This window comes from Hydra vulgaris, chromosome 02 (assembly GCF_038396675.1).
Source record: "Hydra vulgaris chromosome 02, alternate assembly HydraT2T_AEP".
Lineage (NCBI taxonomy): Eukaryota > Metazoa > Cnidaria > Hydrozoa > Anthoathecata > Hydridae > Hydra > Hydra vulgaris.
Window position 1 is genome coordinate 66,717,133 of NC_088921.1, and position 23,559 is coordinate 66,740,691.

The following is a 23,559-nucleotide window of genomic DNA, read 5'->3' on the forward strand; positions in this document are numbered from 1 at the left end:
TAATATTTTTCTTTTCACCAATTTGGTACATTTTGTAAATACCCATGTATGAATGTTACCTGCAAAATTTGATAGCAATCGGACTATGCAACATAGAGTTATCTTTGTATCATTGTTGGGTCCTTATTTGCCTTTTTACCCCAATTATAATAATTTTTTAATTATTTTTAATTTATTCTATAGTTTTTTCAATACAAAAAAACTGTTTAAATAATAGAAACTTTCTATGGTACTTTTTAAGGATAATAGCTTGAATGAGGATCTACCACCTTAAGGCCAAGTGGACTAACCTCAATTTTCGAAATTGTTCAGGAGACAGTTGTTTAACTAATTATAAATTACGTTTAATTATAAAAAAATAAATAATAATAATTTTTAATAATAATTTACGTTGTTGATGGGTTAGCCCACTATATTTATTTATAAAACATAGTCTTGTTAATGCAGAAACACAATAATAATAAAAACCAAAAATTGAAAAGTTAGTCCACTTGGTCTTTGCACCATCCAGTTACTATATCTATAGGATCATTTTCATATCCAGTTACTGATCTATAGAATCATTTTCAAAATTTTTTTTCTATTTTGTTAGTTTTCTCTATTTGTAATTTTTCATACTTAAAACACACATATCTTAAATTCTATTACTCATTTTTAAATGAAACTTTTAGGGTTTATTCATCTATATGTTAGTATGTCAAACCATCCTATAATTTTTATTTTAGAAATTATAGGATGGTTTTTCATAAATTTAACCCCTTTTTTAAATTCCCCAAATATGTATACCTGCCATAATGGATCTAAATATAATTATAAGTTTTTACTGGTTCACATACTAGTTTTGTATATATTCTGCATGCACACCAAAGCTCATTTAAAACTAATCTACAGATAGCTAGAACTCTTTATTTTAAGAAAGTGATGTTTTTTTATTTTTTCTAGGTGCTCCAAGAAGTCCTTACGGTCTTATCACAGAGCACCTCGGAAAAGCATTTAATAGGAAGTTCACGTCTCCTTCCTAACCGATATCACAAAACTTTCCCAATGGTGGGATTTGAACAGCGGATCTTACGTTTCCGAAGCAAGTGCGTAACCACTGCGCCACGACTCACTATGAAGCGAAAAGCTCATAAGTGGCCATAAGTGGAATTTTTTTAATACACCATTTTCATTAATTTTTTTTACAACTTATTAGAAAAAATATCAAATGATTAGAAAATATATATATATTGGTTCTCTCATGTCTACTATCCTCTTCAGAGAAGCATTTTTTCCTACCTAGTAGTAGGTATAAAAAGTTCGCTAAAATTCGCGAACTTTTTATACATCTCTAATTTTTATTTTTTTTACTCATTTAGATTATTTTTTTATTTTTTTTTTATCATAAAGCTTTACTTAGACATTCTTTTATCTTTTTCAAAAGTAAAAAGCTTAAAATATTGAATATAGCTTTTGCCAAATGAGTAATTAAAATATTAGGTAAAAATATAAATTTTCCGATAAATATTGTTTTTGAAAATAATGTCTCAAAAGTTCCGTAGAGTTCCACCCTGAAATGACTTTTTTATCCAAGGGGATATTATCATGGATAACTAAAAAAAAAATCAGCTGCCCCAAATTGCCCGAAATGAATTTATGAGCATAAGTATAAAAAATAAAAATCTGTGTAAAATATTTTTTCCCCCACAATTAGGGGGTCGTAAACTGTACGTGGTCATTACTTCGGAACGCCAAAAGAGTTTTTCATGAAATTTGAATTCTATTCATAAAATTAAATTTTATTTTAAGTTTTGAAAACAATTATGTTTAAAATACTGTCCCCCCTCTCAATAGGTTGGAAGGGTCGTTATTTGGGTTCTTCGTGTTCCCAAGCTCCAATAACCGTAATATTTTGTAATACATCCTCATTTGACAATAGTACTATGTATTTATTAATGTTCGCAACTAGAGAAAAAGTCTAGTCACTATTTGGAACACATCAGGCCGTCAAACCGTAAGTGAAAATACAAAAAAGATTATTATAGTAAGTATTAAGCAAGTAATTATCAAAAAGAACAAAAGTCCAGTTCGAAAGCTTATAATTTAGTTGTAAGAATGGGCAGGACTGATTTCTGTATGTTTTTAAAGATTAGGGTTTTTCTTGTATAACTTTGCATCTAAACCCCAAAAGAACCCAGTTACTTTTTGGAACACATACAGCTGTAAAAGCGTGAGTGAAAAAAGGTAAAATTTTATTAGATTTAGTGTTAGTTCAACAATGATCAAAAAAGTTGGACAGGTGCCCAGTATAGAGGCATTGAGTGAAGAGGAGAAAATTCTAGTTACTGATCATTTATATCTCGTATGCCGTATGAAATGTATACCCTTTTAGTGCAGAAATTAAATTTATACATAGTTAATATCTAAATTTTGGTTATACTGCTTTATTGAAAATATTTCCAGAAAAATTGGAAATTTTAGAAACATCTGCCAAACTTTATGTTCAGTCAATGGTGAACCACACTTTATCAAGAATTATAAATATATCTAATAGAGAGTGTCTAGATGGATCGGAAACAACTGGAAAATTCTATATGAAAGCTGGAATTGATGGAGCCTCATCTCAAAGTGTATACAATCAAAGGTTTGATGACACAGATCTTTCAACAGGAGTTGAAAACTGGAAATAGGGGCCATCACTGTATGGTCAAACCCAATGTCTTCAAACCCCCACTTTTGCAGGCCTCTTCACCTGCAATACCAAAAAAAGACAAAAGAGTCAACAAGAGCTGAAGAATTAGATGTTAGGAAGCAAATAGAAAGTCTTCAAAATTTTGAACTTGAAATCTCCTTCTCTAACCAGAAAGCAAAAATAAAAATAAAAATTGAGATGATCATGTTGGACGGCAAGGCAGTGAATGCTATAACAGATACAAACTCAACTCAATCTTGCAATGTTTTTTCTGCCAAGCTTAGTGAAATAAACAAGCTGGATATAATAAGAGAAAAAGTTTGCAATAAGCAAGCTATAGCTTTAGGATTATCCACACTGCACTGTTGGATACGAATTTTTGAATTCATTCTACACTTGGGATATAAAATAAACATTAAAATATACCAGTCCCGATCTCCAGAAGATAAATTATCTGTAAAATCTCGAAAAAAAGAAATTAAAAGAAATTTTAGAGAGGTGTTAAGCTTAGTGTTTGATACTCCTAAGCAGGGATTTGGAAATACTAATACAGGAAACACTGCAAGGAGGGCATTTCTAGCAGCAGAATCTTTCTCTGAAATAACAGGAGTTGGTTTGGACATCATTTTAAGACTAAGAAACATATTGAATGTCGTTTGCCGTGGATTTCACCTGAACTTGGATGCTTTTAAAGCATACTGTTATAAAACTTCAGAGCTGATAGTGGAAACCTATCCTTGGTACATTATGCCACCTACACTTTATAAGGTTCTGGAACATGGATTTTTAATTGCTGAGCATTTGGATCTTCCCATTGGAGCGTATTTGGAGGAGGCTCAGGAAGCGCAAAATAAGGCCATACGAAATGCAACACTCAATCACACATGCAAAATATCTAGAATTAATGTGATGGAGAACCAATTCCATTATTTACTAATAAGAAGCAACCTCCTCAGAGGAGATGAATAGTGATTTTTTTTTCTTAATAAATGTTATCTTTTCAAATTTAAACTTTTTCATGTAAAAATTCACTTATCAGTATATATAATCAGGGGTTACATATTAAAGCTTAATAAATAAGGTAAATATTTTTTTCACTTAAAAATGCTTTTAGAATAATTTCTAGAATCTAAAAATTAAAAAAAATTGCATTGAAAATTCAAGGGAAGAGGGAGAGGGATGAGGGGGTAAGGGGAGGGGTCTACAACTTGAAAAGTTTTTAATTACCTACTTTTTAAGTTTGTTTTTGAATTGGAACAATAATTTAATAAAAACGTTTATTACTTTACAAAATTTTGAGTTTTGGCCGCTTTTTAACCATTTTGCTTCACTGTGCGAGTGTTTTAAGAACATTTTTGCTGATTCAGCATTAAAAAATGTTTAATTTTTTTTTTCGCAATATGAATAAAATTTCGTTAAGACGAAAAACAAACTTTGCAACAAAATGTTTTTGTTTTTTTTACTAGACAACTTTTTTACTAGAGTAATTTTTTTTATGTTTACTCCATTGTTGAGTACTAAACAATGCAGTCCTTATCCCTAAAGTCTGTAAGAACCCAGACTATAGTTTGAGTTCTAACATTCTTCAGGGATAATGATGAAGTGATTTACATAAACATTCTCAATGAAAAAAACATCAAAAATACTTATTTAAGCAGTCATAAACAACCAAGTAATAACTTTAACCTGGCGAGAGAAATCTGGAGACTGGAATGTCAATATTATTCAAAGAATATTTCTCTTTGCTGCTGCTACAAGTTTTATCAGAGAAAGGTTAATTTTTGATTTTAAAATACAGTATCGGACAAAACATGGTGGACAAACTCAACTTTAGAACAAAAATTGATCAAAAACCAAAAAAAACTAGTAAAACAATTGTACATATTAATTTTTAAATAGTTTATTATGTTCTTAACAAAATTTAAAACGTTTGAATTATACTAAGAACCACAAAAAAAATTTATAACACATTTTTTTCAACAAACTACATTTTTCCTTCAACAAAACAAGATGGACAAATCAAAACGATGCTTTTTTTATAAGACTTCATTGTCTTTATTCAATTATTCTTTTGTTTTCACTTTTATCATAACATTACTCTAAAATAATAAAATTGATTTTTCTCAACAAACTACATTTTTCCTTCGACAAAACAAGATGGACAAATCAAAAGGATGCTTTTTTTATAAGACTTCATTGTCTTTATTCAATTTACCGTATTCTTTTGTTTTCACTTTTATCATAACATTACTCTAAAATAATAAAATAGATTTTGGAACGTCTGACCAATTATTTTTTCAATTTTACTAAAAATAGATTTAACTCGTGATATATGGCGTATATTTCAACTTAAAATGGCTTACGACAAATTAAGAAGTGTTTTATGTGAAAATATTATAAAAGATTTTAAAAGCAGAAAACGCCAAGCTGAATTTGTAGAAAATATAATATAGATAAATCGACTGTAAGCAAAACTGTCAAATCATTTGGATTTCGCGACTGCTATAAAACAAACCATCAGGGCGGACGTCCGAGAAAAACATCACAAAGACTAGATTGAATAATTATTAAAAAGCTTAAAAAAGATCCATTTTTGTCATCCACAAAATTAACCGAAAAACTTGAACTGCAAATCTCTAATCGCACTGTGCGACGATGAGCTAACGAAGCAAAGTTGTTTTCTCGAATGCCTGACAAGAAACCACTAACTTCTTTTAAAAATAGAAATCTAAGACTTGCGTTTGCCAACGCACACCAAAATTGGACTGTAGACCAGTGGAAAAACTTTTTAGTGATGAATCAAAATATAACCTTTTTGGAAGCGACGGCAAGAAGCGAGTCTGGAGACCAAAGAACACCAGATTCAATACTAAATATACCAATAAGAGTGTTAAGCATGGAACGTCTGCTATGGTTTGGGGATGTTTCTCAGCACTAGGAACTGGTTCTATTCACAAAATTAATGGGATAATGGACCGTTTTGTTTACAAAGATATAATGGAAGATGTAATGTTACCACATGCTGAATAGGAGATGCCCCTAAATGGATTTTTTTTAACAGGACAATGATCCAAACATACGTCAAAAATTGTAAAACAATGGTTCAAGAGCAAGAATATCACATTAATGGAGTGGCCTACACTAAGCCCTGACTTGAATCCCATAGAAAATTTCTAGGAAATAATTGACAATAAGATTGAACGTGCAAATGTGAAGACCAGTGAGGAATTATTTGAACAAATCGAGAAGGCCTGGCGAGAGATTGATATGAGAATTGTTGACTCATTAATTTAGTCTATGCCTCAAAGAACGAAAGCAGTAATTTTTGAAATTTTTTGAATTTTAAGCCGATTTTTTGAATGTCCACCTTGTTTTGTCCAAAGAAAAATGTAGTTTGTTAGGGAAAATGTGTTATAAAACTTTTTTAGTGGTTTTTAGTATGATTCAAAAAATTTAAATTTTGTTAACAACATAATAAACTACATAAAAAATAATATGTTCAATTGTTTTACTAGTTTTTTTTAGTTTTTGATCAACTTTTGTTCCAAATTTGAGTTTGTCCACCATGTTTTGTCCGATACTGTAAGTGAGAAATTGCTAAAGGTGTATCAGCGTCTGCCAAATTTAGCTGTTCTCTAAATTAAAAATGTTCTCCTAAAAGAAATCAACATGGAAGATGTGATTGATTTTTTCGCTGATTTCTGAAGTCCGCAAGATAAAATAATTTATCAAAATTAAAATAATTTATCTAACCTATATAAAAAAATTGAATTCTTCAGAAATGTTTTTATTTTGTTTGAGTTTTGCATTTATTTAGTAACATGATTATTTTACGATTAAAAAAAAGTGTAAAAAGACGAATTATATGTATGCTCCGAAAGCATTCATCCTCCTACGGCATGAAACGTGCGCTGATCATGCCTCTTGCCATTACTCAAGTGTTATTGAATGGTTTAAACAAAATGGCGTAAACTTTGTCCAAAAAAATACGAATCCAGCAAAATAGTTTGAAAAAATGTTGAGATAAAATCGAAGATGATGTTTTCTAAATGTTTTACTATACTACTCTAAACTAAAACTACTGTTTTACTTGAGATAATTTCTTTAAAAAACTATCGGAATCAACTATCGGAATCAATCAAGTGGTTCTCAAAATTTTTATAGGTTCTTATTATTCATTACAGTCTTTATAAGAACAACATCAATAACATCAACATAACATAAATATTATTATTGTTATTAGGATGATAAAAAATTACATTTTGTTTACATCACATAAAAAACCATATAAGTATGAACAATATTAACAGTAAGTTAACAGTAAAATTAAGTATAAATAGAAAATAATAATATTGTAGTAAGTTTTAGGAAAAATTTTTCACTTTTTGTAAATGAGTAATTAGCGAAGACTAATTTCTATAAGGAGTCAACGTTTGCTTCCCAAAAACCTAAAACTATCAGAGATTACCCGTCTGTTAGATTTACTTGAACTCTGGTGTCTTTTGAACAGTTATGTTAAAATCAAAACAACCATTAAGCCTCATATAGAAAACTTTAAATAAAACAACCAAAAATGCGATTGATACAAGCGATATTACTGTAGAAATATTACAGTAGTTCTGAATAAAAGCAAATATTTAAGTCATTAATTTAAATTTAAATTTGTTTATGAAACTTATATGAAAATTTTCAGAGCCAAAAATCCTAAATTATTACATAATAATTTTTATAGGTCATTATCATTCTGTACAGTTTTTATAAGAACAACATAAATATTATTAGGATGATAATAAATTACATTTTGTTTACGTCACATAAAAAACTATACAAATATGAACAAAATATTAACAAGTTTAATGCTGCTCTGTTAAATAAAACGTGTTCAATGCGTTCTGTTGAACAAAATTGATGTCTCATGCTGCTGTAAAAATTTTTGCTGCTGTAAAATTTTTTGGTAATATATTGAAAAGTTAAAATAAAACACTTTGATTTTGTTATGAAACCGAACACAAAAGATTAGTAGCAAAAAATAGTTACTTAAATATGGATTCGTTATTCGAATCCATATTCGTCATTCGAATCCATATATCTGCTTATAAACAAGTCACGATTAACAGAAGATTTTCGATCCCACCTCAACTTACTTTGAAGCTTCGTTTCAACTTGACTCATATCTATACGTGATCTGTTTAATGGACACAATGATTGATTTCTTTTTAATTCAATATCGGATTGCACAAACGAAACTACCGATTGTTCTTCACTAATATTTATGTCTTTTTCTATTTCCTGAACAAGTATAGTAGCTCCTACTCGCACAGCTTTACTTGCAAACTCAAACTTATCAAAACAATCTTGAAAAAGTGTAATTATCTCTTCGTCATAATGCTTCGTTGATGAGGAGAACGTTGTTAGTTGTTCAGCAGCACCACAAAGACACTTTATAGTGTCTGCTAACTCAATAGGTATCTCAATAAATTCTTCTAAATTGTCAATGTCTTTAGCTATACTTGCAGAATGTTCAACTATATTGTGAATATTTTCGTTTAAATCCACTAATGATGCAAGCATCTTCCGAAGGATAAAACATTCTTTAGCAAAATATAAGCCATTGTTCAAAACGCAAACATCAGCATAAACCATCTATAATAATTTATAAAATATTGTAAAAATATAATACAAAAAATACCGAAAAATGCACTTAATATATATTCATAAAATATTTTCTTACCATGAAGTCTTTACCTCGATTTAAGAGAGTTGTGCACGAGGTCAAGATGTTCATAACATCGTCAACAAGATCATCAGACATCTATAAAAAGAACAAAAAACAAAACGTCTAATAATTGGAAAGCTAAAAACACAGAATTAAATAATGGGCTAGCTACCATCAGTTGTTGAGAGACTTTTATTTTCTATCATTAAATTTACTCGTGTCTCTCACTAAAAATTATTTTTATGCCTAGCTATTAGTAAATAAATTAATTGAACATTAAATATTGCAATTAATAAGATATTAATATTTACTTAGTTGAATAGATTAGTAGTAAGCAATATCATTAGAATATGTTTATAGCAACATTAACGACTTTAAATCGTATATATAGTTTTAATGCTTCAACTTGTCACTACTAGACGTTAGGCCATTTCCCAACAAAGATTCTCAAGCAATAATATTACCTCATGGGACGCATTTATCTGTAAAGATCGTATTTCTTTAATGCCATTTTCTACAGTACTTTCTGCTTCGTTAAACATGGATATAAGAAATTTATTTTGATATTCAAGAAAATGCTTACTCAAATTTTTAGAAGATCCCTTAAAATAAACCAATAAAAGTTACTATTTAAAGATTACAGTTTCAAATAAAAAGTTAAAGTTACCATTTGCACTAAAATAACTAAAACATTACTAATTCAAAAAAACTGAACTAAAATAAAACAGAAAATAGAAATCTACATCGGCAAAGTACGAATGATGATCATCTTCAGAAAAATGATCAACAGCTGCCAACGACAAAGCAGCTAACACTTCAACCAACTGCATAACAAGCTTGTTAAAATCTTGTTTTTTCCATGAGCTTGCTGGAGTCGTTGCCGAAACCTGTAAAAAAAAAAAAATTATATTAAAAAAAAAGCTGAGATGCAAAGCTTTTGCATTGTATCGTTTGAAAGTGTTTGCAACTTTCAAACAATACAGTGCAGTTCTACTCTTTTGTATTCTAATCTAATAATAAAATAATGATGACATTATTATCAAGATAACGATGTCATTAATGCTTAATGACATTTGATAATTAGCTCTAGAAAAAATACTAGTTTTTAATAATTAAAATCTAGTATTATTTAGCTAAAATTAGTTAAATATAACTATAAAGAATACCTGGCTCTTAAAACATGCTGTTGTATCTTCTACCAGTTTCTTAAATAGCCGAGACATTTTTTTTAATTCATCAAGTCCTACAGCTTCATGCACAGAGCACAATATAGACGCTGACATTTTTAACCCTTTAATACTGCATATTATATTCAATAAACTGGTGTCATCAATATACTGGGTATTGTAGTCAATGTATATTTTAAAAATGCATTGAATGAGACTTGAGATGATTGAAACTTCTTTAATTAAAATGCAAAAGCAAAAAGAATCATTAAAAAAATATAATGGAAAAAAAAGCAGAACATAACAGTAATAAAAAGCAGAATAAATGTAAGTAAATAAAAATGCCTAGCATTGTAGTAAAACAACAAATGCAAAACACGTTGGCAATAAATACATAACAATACAACAGCAATCAAAAAATTCCCAAATTAGAATTAGATTATTATTATTAAATTAGAATAGTTATTCATTATGCATTTTACAAAAGCCAATATATTTTTGCAACCATAACAGAAAATATTTTGAAAAATCGTGTTAAAACAACATTCATCCTTAATTTATTCATTTATCCAATTATTTGCAATTATTTGCAATAACTATTAATACTATATTTATCAAAACTAAAACTATACTTAAAAACTTTTAAAACTTTTATAGGCTCATTTGATAAAATGTTACCTTTTAAACCTTAGAGTTTATGTCAGTTAAAAATAACAACCTCTTTGTTGTGGGAACTTTTTAATTATAACAAGAGAGTGCAGTTTATCAGATCTCCATCAGTACTTGTAGAGACAGCTTTGACCTCTCTTATTTTAAAAGGTTATAAAATTTATTGCAGAGTTCTTAGGAGTAAACATAACCTCGATGAACAAAGAGTAAGAGAGTTTGAGGAAGAACAAAAGTAGGAGTAAAAGACAGAAGTTACGCAAATTAGACAATTATGTTAGAAAGATAGCATTGAGGAGAGCAGACATACACATAGCACTGGATGTAAGAATGTAAAATTAGACTAACATAACTGCATCAAACTTAAAATGTGCAATTAATATTAATCTTTACTTAAATTGTTTCCAGTAATTTACCATAAAAATCACATTCACACTTCCAATCATTTTGCAAGTAACCGCTATTAAGTTGGGAATTACTAAAAAACGAAGAATAGTTAAAAAGCAAAAAAACGGTTGATGAAAGACTTGGAAAGTTGTAGATTGTATAAGTCAAAACATAAAGATGAGAGTTCTGAATGATTGAAATGAAATATCTGATGATAGGAATGAAAGTTTTTAGAACATGCAGAGACAGATACAGTAAAAAAATTAGACATGAATGACGGGTTAAGCAAGAATGTATTTTGGTTGATGGAACTTGAGATGATAGCTCCTTTGAGCAGCAACTATAATATAATTTGTAGAAAAGAGAAAGAGATGCAACTATATGACAATTGGGGAGAAAAGAGAAAGTGATGCAACTATATGACAATTTGGGAGAAGCTCAAGCTTGGCAGATAAAGCAGTTCTAACTAGGTTTAAAATGTGCTTTTGGATCTTGTCTAGAAAAAAAAAGCACTTGATCCACACCTCATCCCTAGTAGTACAGCGCTTAATTTATTTCTCTTTGCAGCAGCCTTTTTCATTAAGGTTCATGTTTTGGAATTATAGAGTTGAGAGAGGGTTGTAACAACAACTAAAGCAGCCTCCTGGACTGTAGAGACATTCTCAGCCTTGGGTAGGTAAATTAAAAAAAAAAAAAAAGAAAAGATAATTAGAAAATCCAGCCCAAAAAGGACAACAGTATTACAAGAGATTTGTAGAGTTGAGAATGGAATCAGGAGTAAGAAAATAGCAAGCATGATAAATAGAAGCAACCTTAGCAGATGCGAAGTTTTGTTGGAGTTAAAAATCACAAGCCACTGCAAGCCCCAATCTGCTACATAAGTGAGATCAGATTCAAAGTTAGATACCTGTTCTAAGCAATCAAAATGAGAAAACAGGAGTATAAAGCTCAGTCGTCAGGAAATAAAGCCCCTTTAAAAGAAAGATTGTCATGAAAATCATTAATCCCAGAAGTTACTGGAAATGAAGAAGACTGTTGGCCTTCAAGGATGTCTTGAATAAAGTGGTTAGAAAGAAATGACTTAATGATACAAAACAAAAAATACACTATATAAAACAAGCTTATGGAAAAGACCAGCATACCAAACCTTGTCAAAAGCCTAAGATATGTCAAGAGCAATAGCCCAGGCTTCTCTGCCTCCATCTAATACACAATAAAAACTTTCAGTCACAGCAGTTAGCAAGTCAGTTGTAGAGCAAGAAGATTGAAAATTGTTTTGATTGTCTGACAGTAAGTTATTTGACTCAAGATGGGATGTGAGAAATTTGTTGATCAAAGACCCAAAGACCTTGCTAAAACAGAAAGAAGACTGATCGGATGATAATTAGAGGGGTCAGAATGTTCTCTGGAGTTTTTGAAAATTGGAACCACAGATGCTGTTTTTCAGCAGGCAGGAAAACAAGACTCAGTCAAGTACTTATTAAATAGTTTAGAGAGAATTGAAGAGAGTTCTGGAGAACAATTTTGTAAGACTATAAAAGGAAATTTGTCTGGATCACAAGCCATAGAAGAGTTTAATTGAGATATGACTTTAACAACGGAAGCTGGAGTGATTTGAATGTCTAACATTGGGCTAACATGTTTAACTGGAATGGAAAGAAGTGAAAAATATCTCAAGGGCCTGTCCTGTTTTGTTTCTTACCTACATTAATATGATCTTCCTGACAACTTTACATCTAAATAGGCTCTTTTTGCTGATGACTCAACTTTATACTTTATATTCCTGTTTACATTATACATATACATTAGCATCTGCTAATTTAGCAATTAATAAGCCTAAGGTTGCTTCCCTTTATTGTGCTCACCATTTTCTTACTCCTGATTCCATTCTCTACCTTAACAAATCTTTTATTCGTCCCTGTATTGAATACTGTTGTCATATTTAGAATGGATCTTTTATTGATGTTCTTTCTCTTCTAAACAAGGTCCAAAAACGTATTGTAAATGCAGTTGGACCAGCACAATCTGCCAAGTTTGAGCTTCTCTTTCATCAACGTAAAGTTGCATCTCTTTCTTTTTCTACAAATACTATGATGGTTGCTGCTCAAAAGAGCATCATCTCTAGTTCCATCAACTAAAACTCATTCTCGCTTGACTCGTCATTTAGCAAAGTCTCATTCTTTTACTGCATCTGTCCCTGCATTTTCTAAAAAATATTATTATTCATCTAATTTTTTGCCCTGCACTTTAATTCTTTGGAACTCTCTCCCATCTATATGTTTTAGGACTCACACAACCTACAAATTTTCAAGTCTTCTGTCAACCTCTATGACTCTACTCTTTTTTTTCCCAAGTAACTCCCAATGTAATAGTGATTGCTTGCATCTTTGTTGCGAGTTAATCAGAATAAAAGCGTCCATGGAATAAATAAAATAAAATCATAAAAGAATCTCAGTCATCTTTAGGATAGTAGTAAGTAGTGCGATGATAGGGTGAGTCCAAAGAAAAAGAACAAGATAAAAGATTAATAGAGATCATTGCATGGTCAGAATTACGTAAAGAAAGAAAAAGAGAAACTGAACACCAGCTAGGGTCAGAAGATAAGACACAAATTATAGAGTGAAGGTAAGTGATTGTCTAAAAAATGAGTCTAAAGTTAACTATCTGAGTAAGTGATTGAAAAATATAGAAGTTATGGGCTTTAGTGCCTGCAGGGTAAGTGTTTTTAGAGCCAAGTCTTTCAGTGTGATGTGTATTAAAGTCATCAATAACAACAATATTAGCAGAGGAGTAAAAGGAAATGGCAATTTGATCACAAAAATTTTAGGAAGAACGGAAGTAAATAAGAATAAAAGACTGAAGTAGTTGAGTTAGAAAGATAGCATAGAGAAAGCGAGCAGATATTGTACTGGATGTTAGAATGTGCAATATCAAGTTATCCCCAAAAACTTTTTATTAAGTTTTTTGTTGTCTTTTCATTAAGTTTTTTGTTAATTGAGTGAGGAGGTGTTTAGTGGAAGAAGCACATAAATAAATGGACACAAAAAGCACATAAATAAATGGATTTAGATTAAGAGAATGGTAAGAGGAGTCAAAAAATTACTCGTGGTGCGAAAAATGTTAAAAAATGTTTAGAAAATATGTTTTTTTAAATTAGAAAAATTAAAGTATTTTTAAATTTCAAAACATTAAATAAGTAATTTGAAAAATAAAATTTTTTTAGTTACAAATTTATATATATATTTATATATATAATTTATATACCCACACACATGTGTGTGTGTGGGTATATATATATATATATATATATATATATATATATATATATATATATATATATATATATATACAGTACTGTGCAAAAGAAAGTAGCACCTAAGAAATTAAAAAAAAACGTGCATTTAAATAAATATAAGTAAATAATATTGAGTTTTTATTAAATTAAACTAAGATATTGTTTTAAATAAAGCTATATTTATTTGTTTTAGTTAATGATTTTGTTAATAATATAATTTCAGTACTAATAAAATGCCAAAGATATCAATAAATGAAAGAAATTGCATCATTGTTTTACATGAAGAGGGCTATAGTCAAGTTAAAATAGCCAAACGTGTGAATAGTTTACGAACCTCAGTTCAAAAAATAGTTTAAAAATATTATGAAATTGGTGATGTGGTGGATAAAAAGAAGTCTGGTCGTCCCAAGAAGTTAAGCCTACATGATGAACAGTTTTTAAAAATAACAGCACTACGAAATCGCAAGAAAGTAAGCGCAGAACTCGTTCAAGATCTTAAAAGAGCTAGTGGAACTTTAGTACATGCATCTACTGTACGACGATCTTTAATGAAATCTGGATTAAAAGGCTGTGTAGCTATTAAAAAACCCTTACTACACAAAGGTTTTTTAATAGCCATTTTTAATCCAGACTAAAAAAATTTCAAATATTTGGGACGAATAGACGTCAGTATGTTAGGCAAAGAAAGGGAGAGGCATTAAAGGACCCATGTCTAGCATCAACTATCAAACATAATGGAGGGAATATTCAAGTTTAGGGGTGTATTTTAATAAAAGGGGTAGGGGATATTGTTAGAATAACAGAAAAACTTACAGGTGAAAAATATAAAAATATTTTACATAACCATACCGTGCCTTCGAGGATTATTTTATCCTACAACAGGATAACAACAAACATACTTGCAAATTAGTTAAAAATTATTTGTCAAATTTGGAAGAGGAGGGAGTGCTTTAAACCATGCCTTAGCCTCCTCAGAGCATTGATTTGAATATAATCGAACATGTTTAGGATTACTAAAACAAAAAAAAGATGGAAAGGTTGCCAAAGAATGTAAATGAGCTTTGGAATGTTCTAAAAGAAGAATGGTATAATATACCCATCACATAGGGTTGTCATTCTCCTCTTTTTTCCGTAGGAGAACGCTGTGAAAACTTTAATTTTAATTAGTTTAGCGCCGCGCTCTCCTACGCAAAAAAAAGGAGAATGGCAACCCTACCATCACATTTATTGAAAATCTGTATAAAAATATAAATAAAAGATTCCAAGATGTTATTGTAAATAAAGTCACATTAAATGGTCACACTAAATATTAATTCTCTATGTATAGTTATAAATTTAAATGTTTTTAATAAAACTTGTATTGTATTACACAATTTAATAAAAAATATGTTTGTACCTATATTTTTGTTTTTTCATTTTGTTTGACTTGAATATATTAAAACTCTCTTAGGTACTACTTTCTTTTGCACAGTACTGTATATATACATGTGTGTATATATATATATATATATATATATATATATATATATATATATATATATATATATATATATATATATATATATAGACACACACACACACACACACACACACACACACACACACACACATATATATATACATGTAAATATGTAAACCATACTTAGTTAAAAAAATAAGGTATGCTGAAAATAAATAACCACATAAAGTAAGTCCTAGTGAAGTTGATTTTACATATTATGCCAAATTTAATACTTAGTAAAACTCATTTGCCAATATTTTATATGCTCTAGTATTTTGTTCATTATTTTCTTCATATTTACTTATTATTATTCATCTATAGATACTTATTATTCAAATCTACTTTAAAAGTTGAATCTTTTAAATAAAATATTGAATGCAGAATACACAAAAATCATTAAATAGCCTATTATTTTAAAAGGTACAGTACTTCATCTGGCAAAGGTTTTCCGTCTAGCTTCTTGTGATTGATGTCTCGATAAAAATACTCATCTTGGGCAGAGGTTAAATGCATCCGGCTACTGTCTTGTAGAAGGCCTCCTAAGCAAAGACTTAAGGGGTACACAGATTCTATCTGTTGACCTGCCTTGCACCCCTTCTTCATCTATTAGGCTGGTGCAGATGTATTTTTAATACTTTGTTTCCAGTTTAGGATGTTGAATGCTGGATCTTCTTGACTCAATGCATGGATTTTACTTGTGTCTCTGTTTTTATGACTAGGCAACTCATTCTATTATCTCCTAATGAGGATAGAGCTCTAAAACTCAGTTTTATGGTTCTGAGGCCGGCTGGTAGCTCTCAGAGAGGCTGATTCCATCAACAGCTGAAAAATATCAAAGTATTAACAGTGCCATTTTGCGCATGGATGGTGTCCCTGTTTGTACTATTGGTGTGCATTGCTGAGGCCACATTTGGAACCCATTGTTACAGCTTAGGGTTTATTAATAGTAATAAGGCAATTGCTTGGGCTATAAGGCAGTGTTCTGAGTACTATCTAAGCTTTGAGTCAAGTTCTTAAACAAATATAAAAATGAATAAAGTACCAAAAACTATAAAACACAAAAAACCAGCATCATCACCAAGTTCTCTAAACCTATCATTCACTAATATTCGTGATCTTCCAAACAACTTTTCTTCTGTTGAGTCTTATCTCTTGCAAAGTTTACCAGACCTACTTGCTCTTTGTGAGACTAATTTGACTTCAGCTGTTTCATTTTGCAATCTTAGTGTTGATGGTTATCTCCCTTTAATTCGTAAAGAACCCAATAGCCACATGCTTGGCCTGGGCATTTACATTCGTAAGAATTCACCCATTTGTTGTGAAACTAGATTTGAATCAACATACTATTCTTTCATGTGCTTTTTTTAGCACCACTTCACTCTATCGCCTTTCTCTTTGTTCTATATCGCTCTCCTTCATCTCAAGACTGCACTCCTTTTGATGTTATTTCTGATCATATTGACCCTTTCTGTATCCATCAGCCTATATTGTTATTGTTGGTGACTTTAATGCTCATCACACTGAATGGCTTGGCTCTAGTGTCAGTGATTCTGCAGACGTTAAAGCCCACAACTTTTGCTTTTCTCAATCCCTAACTCAAATAGTCAACTTTTCAGACAACCCAAATCATTTATTTTATCTACTTGACTTATGTCTTGTTTCTGATCCTAGTCAGTGCTCAGTTTCTCCACATTCACCCTTAGGTGCTTCTGATCACAGTTTGATCTCTCTAAAACTAATATCTCATTCTTCTTCATCACCTGAACCCCCCTATCATTGTACCTCTTACAACTACTTTAAAGCTAACTGGGACCCTTTCCGTGATCTTCTTCGCGATGGCCCTTGGGTAGTCTTTTGTCTTCCTGTCAACAAATGTGCTTCTTACATAACTTTGTGGATTCAGGCTGGCCTGGAATTTTTTGTTCCCTCTTGATGATTCCAGGTCAAGCCTCACTCTCCTCTATGGTTTTCCTCACATTGTGCTGCTGCGATTGCCATTACTTTCATTTCTATCAGCAAAACAATTCTCCAGAAAACAGACATCTGTTTATTACTGCCAGAAACCATTGTAAAAAGATTTTGTATAACGCCAAAGCCCGCTATTCTCAGGTCACAAAATTTCGTATTTCATCACAAAAATTTGGCTCTCATGACTTCTGGAGAATCTTTAATAGTATTAATAATAAAGGCAAACCTTTAATTCCACCTCTCTTGTATGGTTCAGACTTTGTCACCTCACCTAAAGACAAAGCTGAGTTGTTTGATAAGAACTTTTCATCAATATCATCTCTTGATTTCACTAGTTGCGTTCAACCTGATATTGCCAACAAACAGGTTGATCCATTGCTTGACATTCGTATCACTCCAGCTTCTGTATCTAAAGTGATTTCCTGCTTAGACTTTTATACAGCTTGTGGCCTGGACAGCATACCTGTTATAGTCTTGCAGAGGTGTTCTCCGGCGCTGTCGTCTATACTCTCAAAATTATTCAACAAGTGTTGATCAGAGTTTGTTTTCCAGCCTGCTGGAAAGCGGCATCTGTTATACCTATTTTCAAAAATACTGAAGACCGATCTGATTCGTCCAAACTACCCTCCCATTAGTCTTCTTCCTATCATAAGCAAGGTTTTTGAATCTTTAATTAGCAAACACTTAATTTCTTGAATCTAATAACTTACTTTCTGACCATCAATATGAATTTCGATCTTCTCATTCCACAGCTGATTTGCTAACAGTAATAACCAATAGATTTTATCATGCATTAGATAAAGTTGGAGAGGTTAAGGTCATCGCTCTTGACATTTCAAAAGCTTTTGATAAAGTTTGACATGCTGGTCTTCTACATAAGCTTTTTTCTTACGGTGTATCTAGCAACATTTTTAAGATTATTGAATCTTTCCTTTCCAAATGTAGTATAAAAGTTGTCCTCGCTGGACAGCACTCTTCTTGTTATTCTGTAACTTCAGGGGTTCCTCAAGGTTCTATCCTTGGCCCTATACTCTTTTCAATTTACATTAACCATCTTCTAGATATTCTCACATCTAAGGTGGCATTGTTTGCTGATGATACTACCATATATTCTTGTCGTGATAAGAAACCAACACTCTCTGATTGCTTGGAGGGGGCATTTGAGCTTGAAAAGGGTCTCCCTTCTGCTACAGCATGGGGCTCACAGTGGCTGGTGAACTTTAATTCAGATAAAACTCAATTTTTTCAGCCAATCGTTATTGCAATAATTTAGATCTTCCTATATTTATGAGCGGTAATATACTTGATGAGTCATCCACTCTTCATCTTTTAAGATTAACTCTTACTTCCTATCTTGAAAACCATATATCAAATCTGTTGCAAAATTAGCATCTGCTAAGGTTGCATCTCTTTATCGAGCTCGTCACTTTCTTACTTTGGATTCTATTCTCTATCTCTATAAATCTCAAATCCGGCTTTGTATGGAATACTGTTGTCATACCTGGGGCAGATCTTCTAATGATGCGCTTTCTCTTTTAGACAAGATGCAAAAATGCGTTGTAAACATAGTTGGACCTGCTCTTGCAGCCAACCTCCAACTATTATCACATTGTCATAATGTTGCTTCTCTTTCTCTTTTCTACAAATACTAAAATGGGCACTGCTCTAAAGAGCTAGCTCTCTTGTGTCATCTACTAAAATTCATTCTTGCGTTACTCATCATTCAATTAAGTGTCATCCTTTTTCTGTGACTACTCCTAAGTGCTCCAAAAACTCTTATTCATCTGGTTTTTTTCCTTGAACATCAGTTCTTTGGAATTCGCTTCCTTCATCTTGCTTTCCTGATTCATATAATTTGCAATCCTTTAAGTTGTCTGTCAATCGTTATCTTGCTCTACAATCTTTATCGTTTCTCTTACAGTAACTTCTAACTTTATTTAGTGGTCGCTTGCAGCCTTGTTGGAAGTGATCTTTAAAAAAAAAAAAAAAAAAAAGATCAATTGTTTGTCAGTGAATTGATTACTTTGCTATCAAACATAGTAAGATCAATTTTAAAATGAACTCTCAAAGTGCATACTAGATCATCTTTCAAACTAATACTCTTGGTGAAATTTTGTAGACTATCTGAGGTGATATTTTTTCTTCTGCCTTTTTCAGCTCTGTTGATTCTTTCTTGTATTGTATATGTAGAGATATACAGAAATGAGAGCTAGAGGGTTTCGAATTAATCCAAATTATACTGTCATCGATGACCAATCTCAGTGGAACTATTCCAGTTTGAGATTCTTCATTTTTCAGACTATCAGATAGGTTTTATCATAATTTTGTTTATAGACACTCTGACTTGATACTCCATCAAAGCCAGGCCCTAAACAAAAAAACTCCATTTAAATCTTTTTTGAGAGAGAAATAATGTTCATCTTAGTGTCTCCTACTTCTAGAATCCTCAACAGGGTATGGTTTACCATATTTTGAAGGGGGCATTTGGCTGATGTTTTAATTATCACTAAACCCTGAGGATTTATTGTCACTGAGGTCACAGTAAATCTTCAATGCAAGAGCATCTGGTAGTTTCATAGGAATTGGGATATCAGTCTTTACAATTTTCCTGATTTCTGAGGCTTTCTTTGTTGACTCCTTAATTACAAATGCATCAAATTAATTACAATGTCATCAAAATCAGGTTTGGACATTTTACAGTTGCCAAGTCAAGAGCTTCAGGTGCATGTTCTAAGAGATCAGAAATTCTCAGTTTTTTGGGAATTTCTGATCTCTTAGAACATGCACCTCTTTTTCCTATGCCTTCCCAGCTTTTCCAGAGTCTACCTGACTGTGACTGCATATGTGGTAGCAATCTTTACAGTATGATCTCCTAATCAAGCCATTTGACCTTATTTTTCAGAAACCTTGAATAAATTTTATGAGACTTCTTCAACTTTGATTTTACTAAATTCAAAAATCTTCTAAGATTTTCTTCTAGATCATTTATATTAGGATTGGACCTATCTAAACCCTCTATTCTGATAACTTCTGTCACAAGCTCATCCTTCAAATTTTCACTTGCAATGCCCTTTTCTTTAATAAACGGTATCAAATACTTTAACTACATTTTTTTTGATTAGTAAAAAAATTAATAAACTGAACTATTTATAGTTTGACTGTCCGCATGTATATTTGTTTGTTGTATACTACATGAATACTCTATATGTTCAGGTATTTGCTATATCATTCAATTTCATAACCTGTTATAAAGTTACTAAAAATCTTTAACAGGTTAAACTTTGATGTAAATATACTAAAATAGTGGATGAAATATTTGAAATTTTTTAATTAAAAGTATAAACAGATTTTTTCAATGGTATTAGCTTAGTTAAACTAAAAATGGAAGAAAGGTAGGCATAATGATAACTTGACATTTATGGACATTAAGGACAATGGCATGTTTGGGCAACTGAATTATTTAGGAAGTTATTTAAAGTGCTTCTGACAATCATAAAAATATATAGGAAAGGTAGGCATTTGTAGGCAATTTGAGATAATGCCTTTTATATTTCTAAGAAAATGGCTTAAATTAAATAACTTAAAAAAAAAATTAAATCAAATTAAAAAAATATCCTAATTTTATTTTGGATCGTTGTCCTTATAGATAGATTGAACTTTATAAATCTTAAAATTATGCCTCTTGGTATTTTTAGCCTGTAATAATAATTTAACTACGTATAAAAAGTTTTGCAAAATTTGCCACATTTTTCTGTTTTTTACCTAGACACATATTAGTGGGTGTTTAAGCATGTTAAGAAAGAAAACCAATTCATTTTTATTTAATTTATAGTAAACTACATTTCAATAGTTTAGAGTGATTTTTTAAATTAAAAAGGATTGTTTCAAATTTTGGCCATTTTTTTACCTTTCTGAGTCACTTTTTTTGTTTTGTTTTGTTTTTTTGTTTTGAGTTCACTGAGCAACAGTTAATAAAAGTATAATAAAAGATTTGAAGTGTATGCTTCAATCCTTTTAATGTATATGTATAAACATTTATGAAAAGTCTATTAAACCTTAACAAAATAGACATGTTTGTTAATATTATGAAGGTTTAATCAATGTTTAATAAATGTATTAATCAATAGGTTTGTAATGTACACTTTAATTCTCCTAATGTATAGGTTAATTAAACTTTTACCAAATGTTTACAATATTTATGTTAGTCAAGATAGTAATTATTTAATCAACGCATACATTAAATTGTAATTATTTAATCAACATACATTTAAAAGCTTGAAATGTAGATTCAATTCAATTGTCAATTTTAAGTCAATAAGTGGTTGCTAAATGTTTTATCCATTCTTCGTATAATTTCAACTAATGATCTATTGTAGACTCAATTTTTACAGATTCTTATAGTTTATCTTTTACTTAGTTTTACCCTTTTTTTATATTTTCAACTTCTTTAATTAGTCCTATTTAAGTTTTTTTTTATTTTATATTAGATTATACTAATCCAGTTTAATCAAGTTAAAACATTAACTTCTCCTTTGTTTAGAAAAGGGAATCCTATAAAACAGCAGAAAATAAGACAGGCTGCTCTGGATGTTACTAGTTGCAGGATCATTAAAAAATTATGCTTACTATGGCTGGAAAAAAAATTAAAAAAATATATTTTCATCTCCAATAGAAATTTTTTTTTATATTGTTGTAACATATTGTTACTATTGTTTTAAATAAGGAAAATTAAATAAAAAATTTAAATTTTTTACCATCATTTTCATTTTTAGGTTATTTTTCACTATAAAAACTTCAAATAACTATAAATAATGATACCTTCTTTGATCCCAGATTCATCCAACAATGAATCAATTAAACTAACTCTGAGTGTTGAGTTATTGCAGTTTGAATCTAAAATAAAAACAGCTGTAAGTTTTTAATTAAAAACTTATAATATAAAATAAAACATCAACATTTTTCTGAATTTTAATTTTAAATGAACTTTAATTTAACTATAAATTTCCACTAGGACTTGCTCGACCAAACAGTTTAATCTTTGAATCTTTTGAAATAAAAAATGCATCAACAACTACAGTTTTTTAATTATTTTTATACTCATCTTCCAAAGCCAAGGGGGACCACTATAGTTATGGAAGCTACATTTTTTTCTATATTTGGGAACTGTTTGTCTATATTTCAAGTTTTCTGATATCATTGAAATCCTTTTGTCTTCTGGTATAATTAATATCAAAAATCTTGTTCAGTAATTCAGGAATCCCATTCAACATTAGCAATATAAAAATTAATTAAAAGTATAAGTGACATACATATATATTTTAGAATCCTAGAATTTTCAGAATTGGGTAGTAAATAATCATGCAAAACAGCCTGCTGTTTTACATGATTATCTTGGAGGTAGGGCTTCAGTACATACATTGACTATCTTATAGCCTGCTGCAAAGGAATGCAGCTTTTCATTCATTATTCTTTTTTTTTTTTCTCCTTTTTTTGAAAAAGCTGTGTGCTATAAAGCAAAACTAGTAAGCAAATGCTTATATAAATACACTATAGTAGATAACAATTATATAAAATATAAAAAGTACCTTCTGTTTTTGAATTTTTATTATATACATGAACTGATGATAATCTACTAGACTCCAAATAAGTGTGTGATGCATACATCTTAAGTAATTCATTGTCAGTTGTATCTTGCAAATTAACTAAAAAGTTAAAATTCATTGTAAAACTCAATGTTCGCAAACTTTCACTATAATATTGTAATAAACTGTTTAACAGTGTTATGATAAAAATAAGAATGGATTAATAAAGATTAGTAAAAAGTGTTATAATAAAAAATTAGAGTGGATTTACCACAAAAACAAAAACAGTTTAAAAGACCCAATAATACAAAATAAATACATATGTTGAAGTCATATTAGACTTATTTTTCGCTTGTTTCAAAACTTTGTAATTTATTGTTAGTAATGTAATGACAAGTATGTTTAGTTAATTTTTACTATTGTCAAAAATCTAACTTTAAAATAATCCTGAATTTTATGTACATCTCAAAATAATCTAATAACCTAAAAAAAGGAGGTAACCACCTTACTGTGGTAACTAACAAAACATGAGCCAATATTATGATGAACTGCTGATTGCAGGCAGAAATTTGTAAATCTACATAAACCTCTGTATATGAAACATAAT

General features: G+C 30.3%; 1 protein-coding gene across 1 annotated transcript in view; it reads right to left on the reverse strand.

Annotated features, from left to right (window-relative positions):
- Positions 1–6,887: 6,887 nt before the first annotated feature.
- The window catches only part of LOC105848631 (kinesin-like protein KIF14), a 110,746-nt gene continuing 94,074 nt past the window's right edge, over positions 6,888–23,559 (reverse strand). The window contains exons 31-37 of the mRNA XM_065791748.1: positions 22,956–23,072; positions 22,189–22,263; positions 9,554–9,789; positions 9,131–9,274; positions 8,852–8,989; positions 8,403–8,483; positions 6,888–8,314 (exon numbers count right to left, since the gene is read on the reverse strand). Coding sequence (XP_065647820.1) covers positions 7,724–8,314; positions 8,403–8,483; positions 8,852–8,989; positions 9,131–9,274; positions 9,554–9,789; positions 22,189–22,263; positions 22,956–23,072 — 1,382 coding nt within the window. The 3' untranslated portion in view covers positions 6,888–7,723. The remainder of the gene's footprint in view (positions 8,315–8,402; positions 8,484–8,851; positions 8,990–9,130; positions 9,275–9,553; positions 9,790–22,188; positions 22,264–22,955; positions 23,073–23,559) is intronic.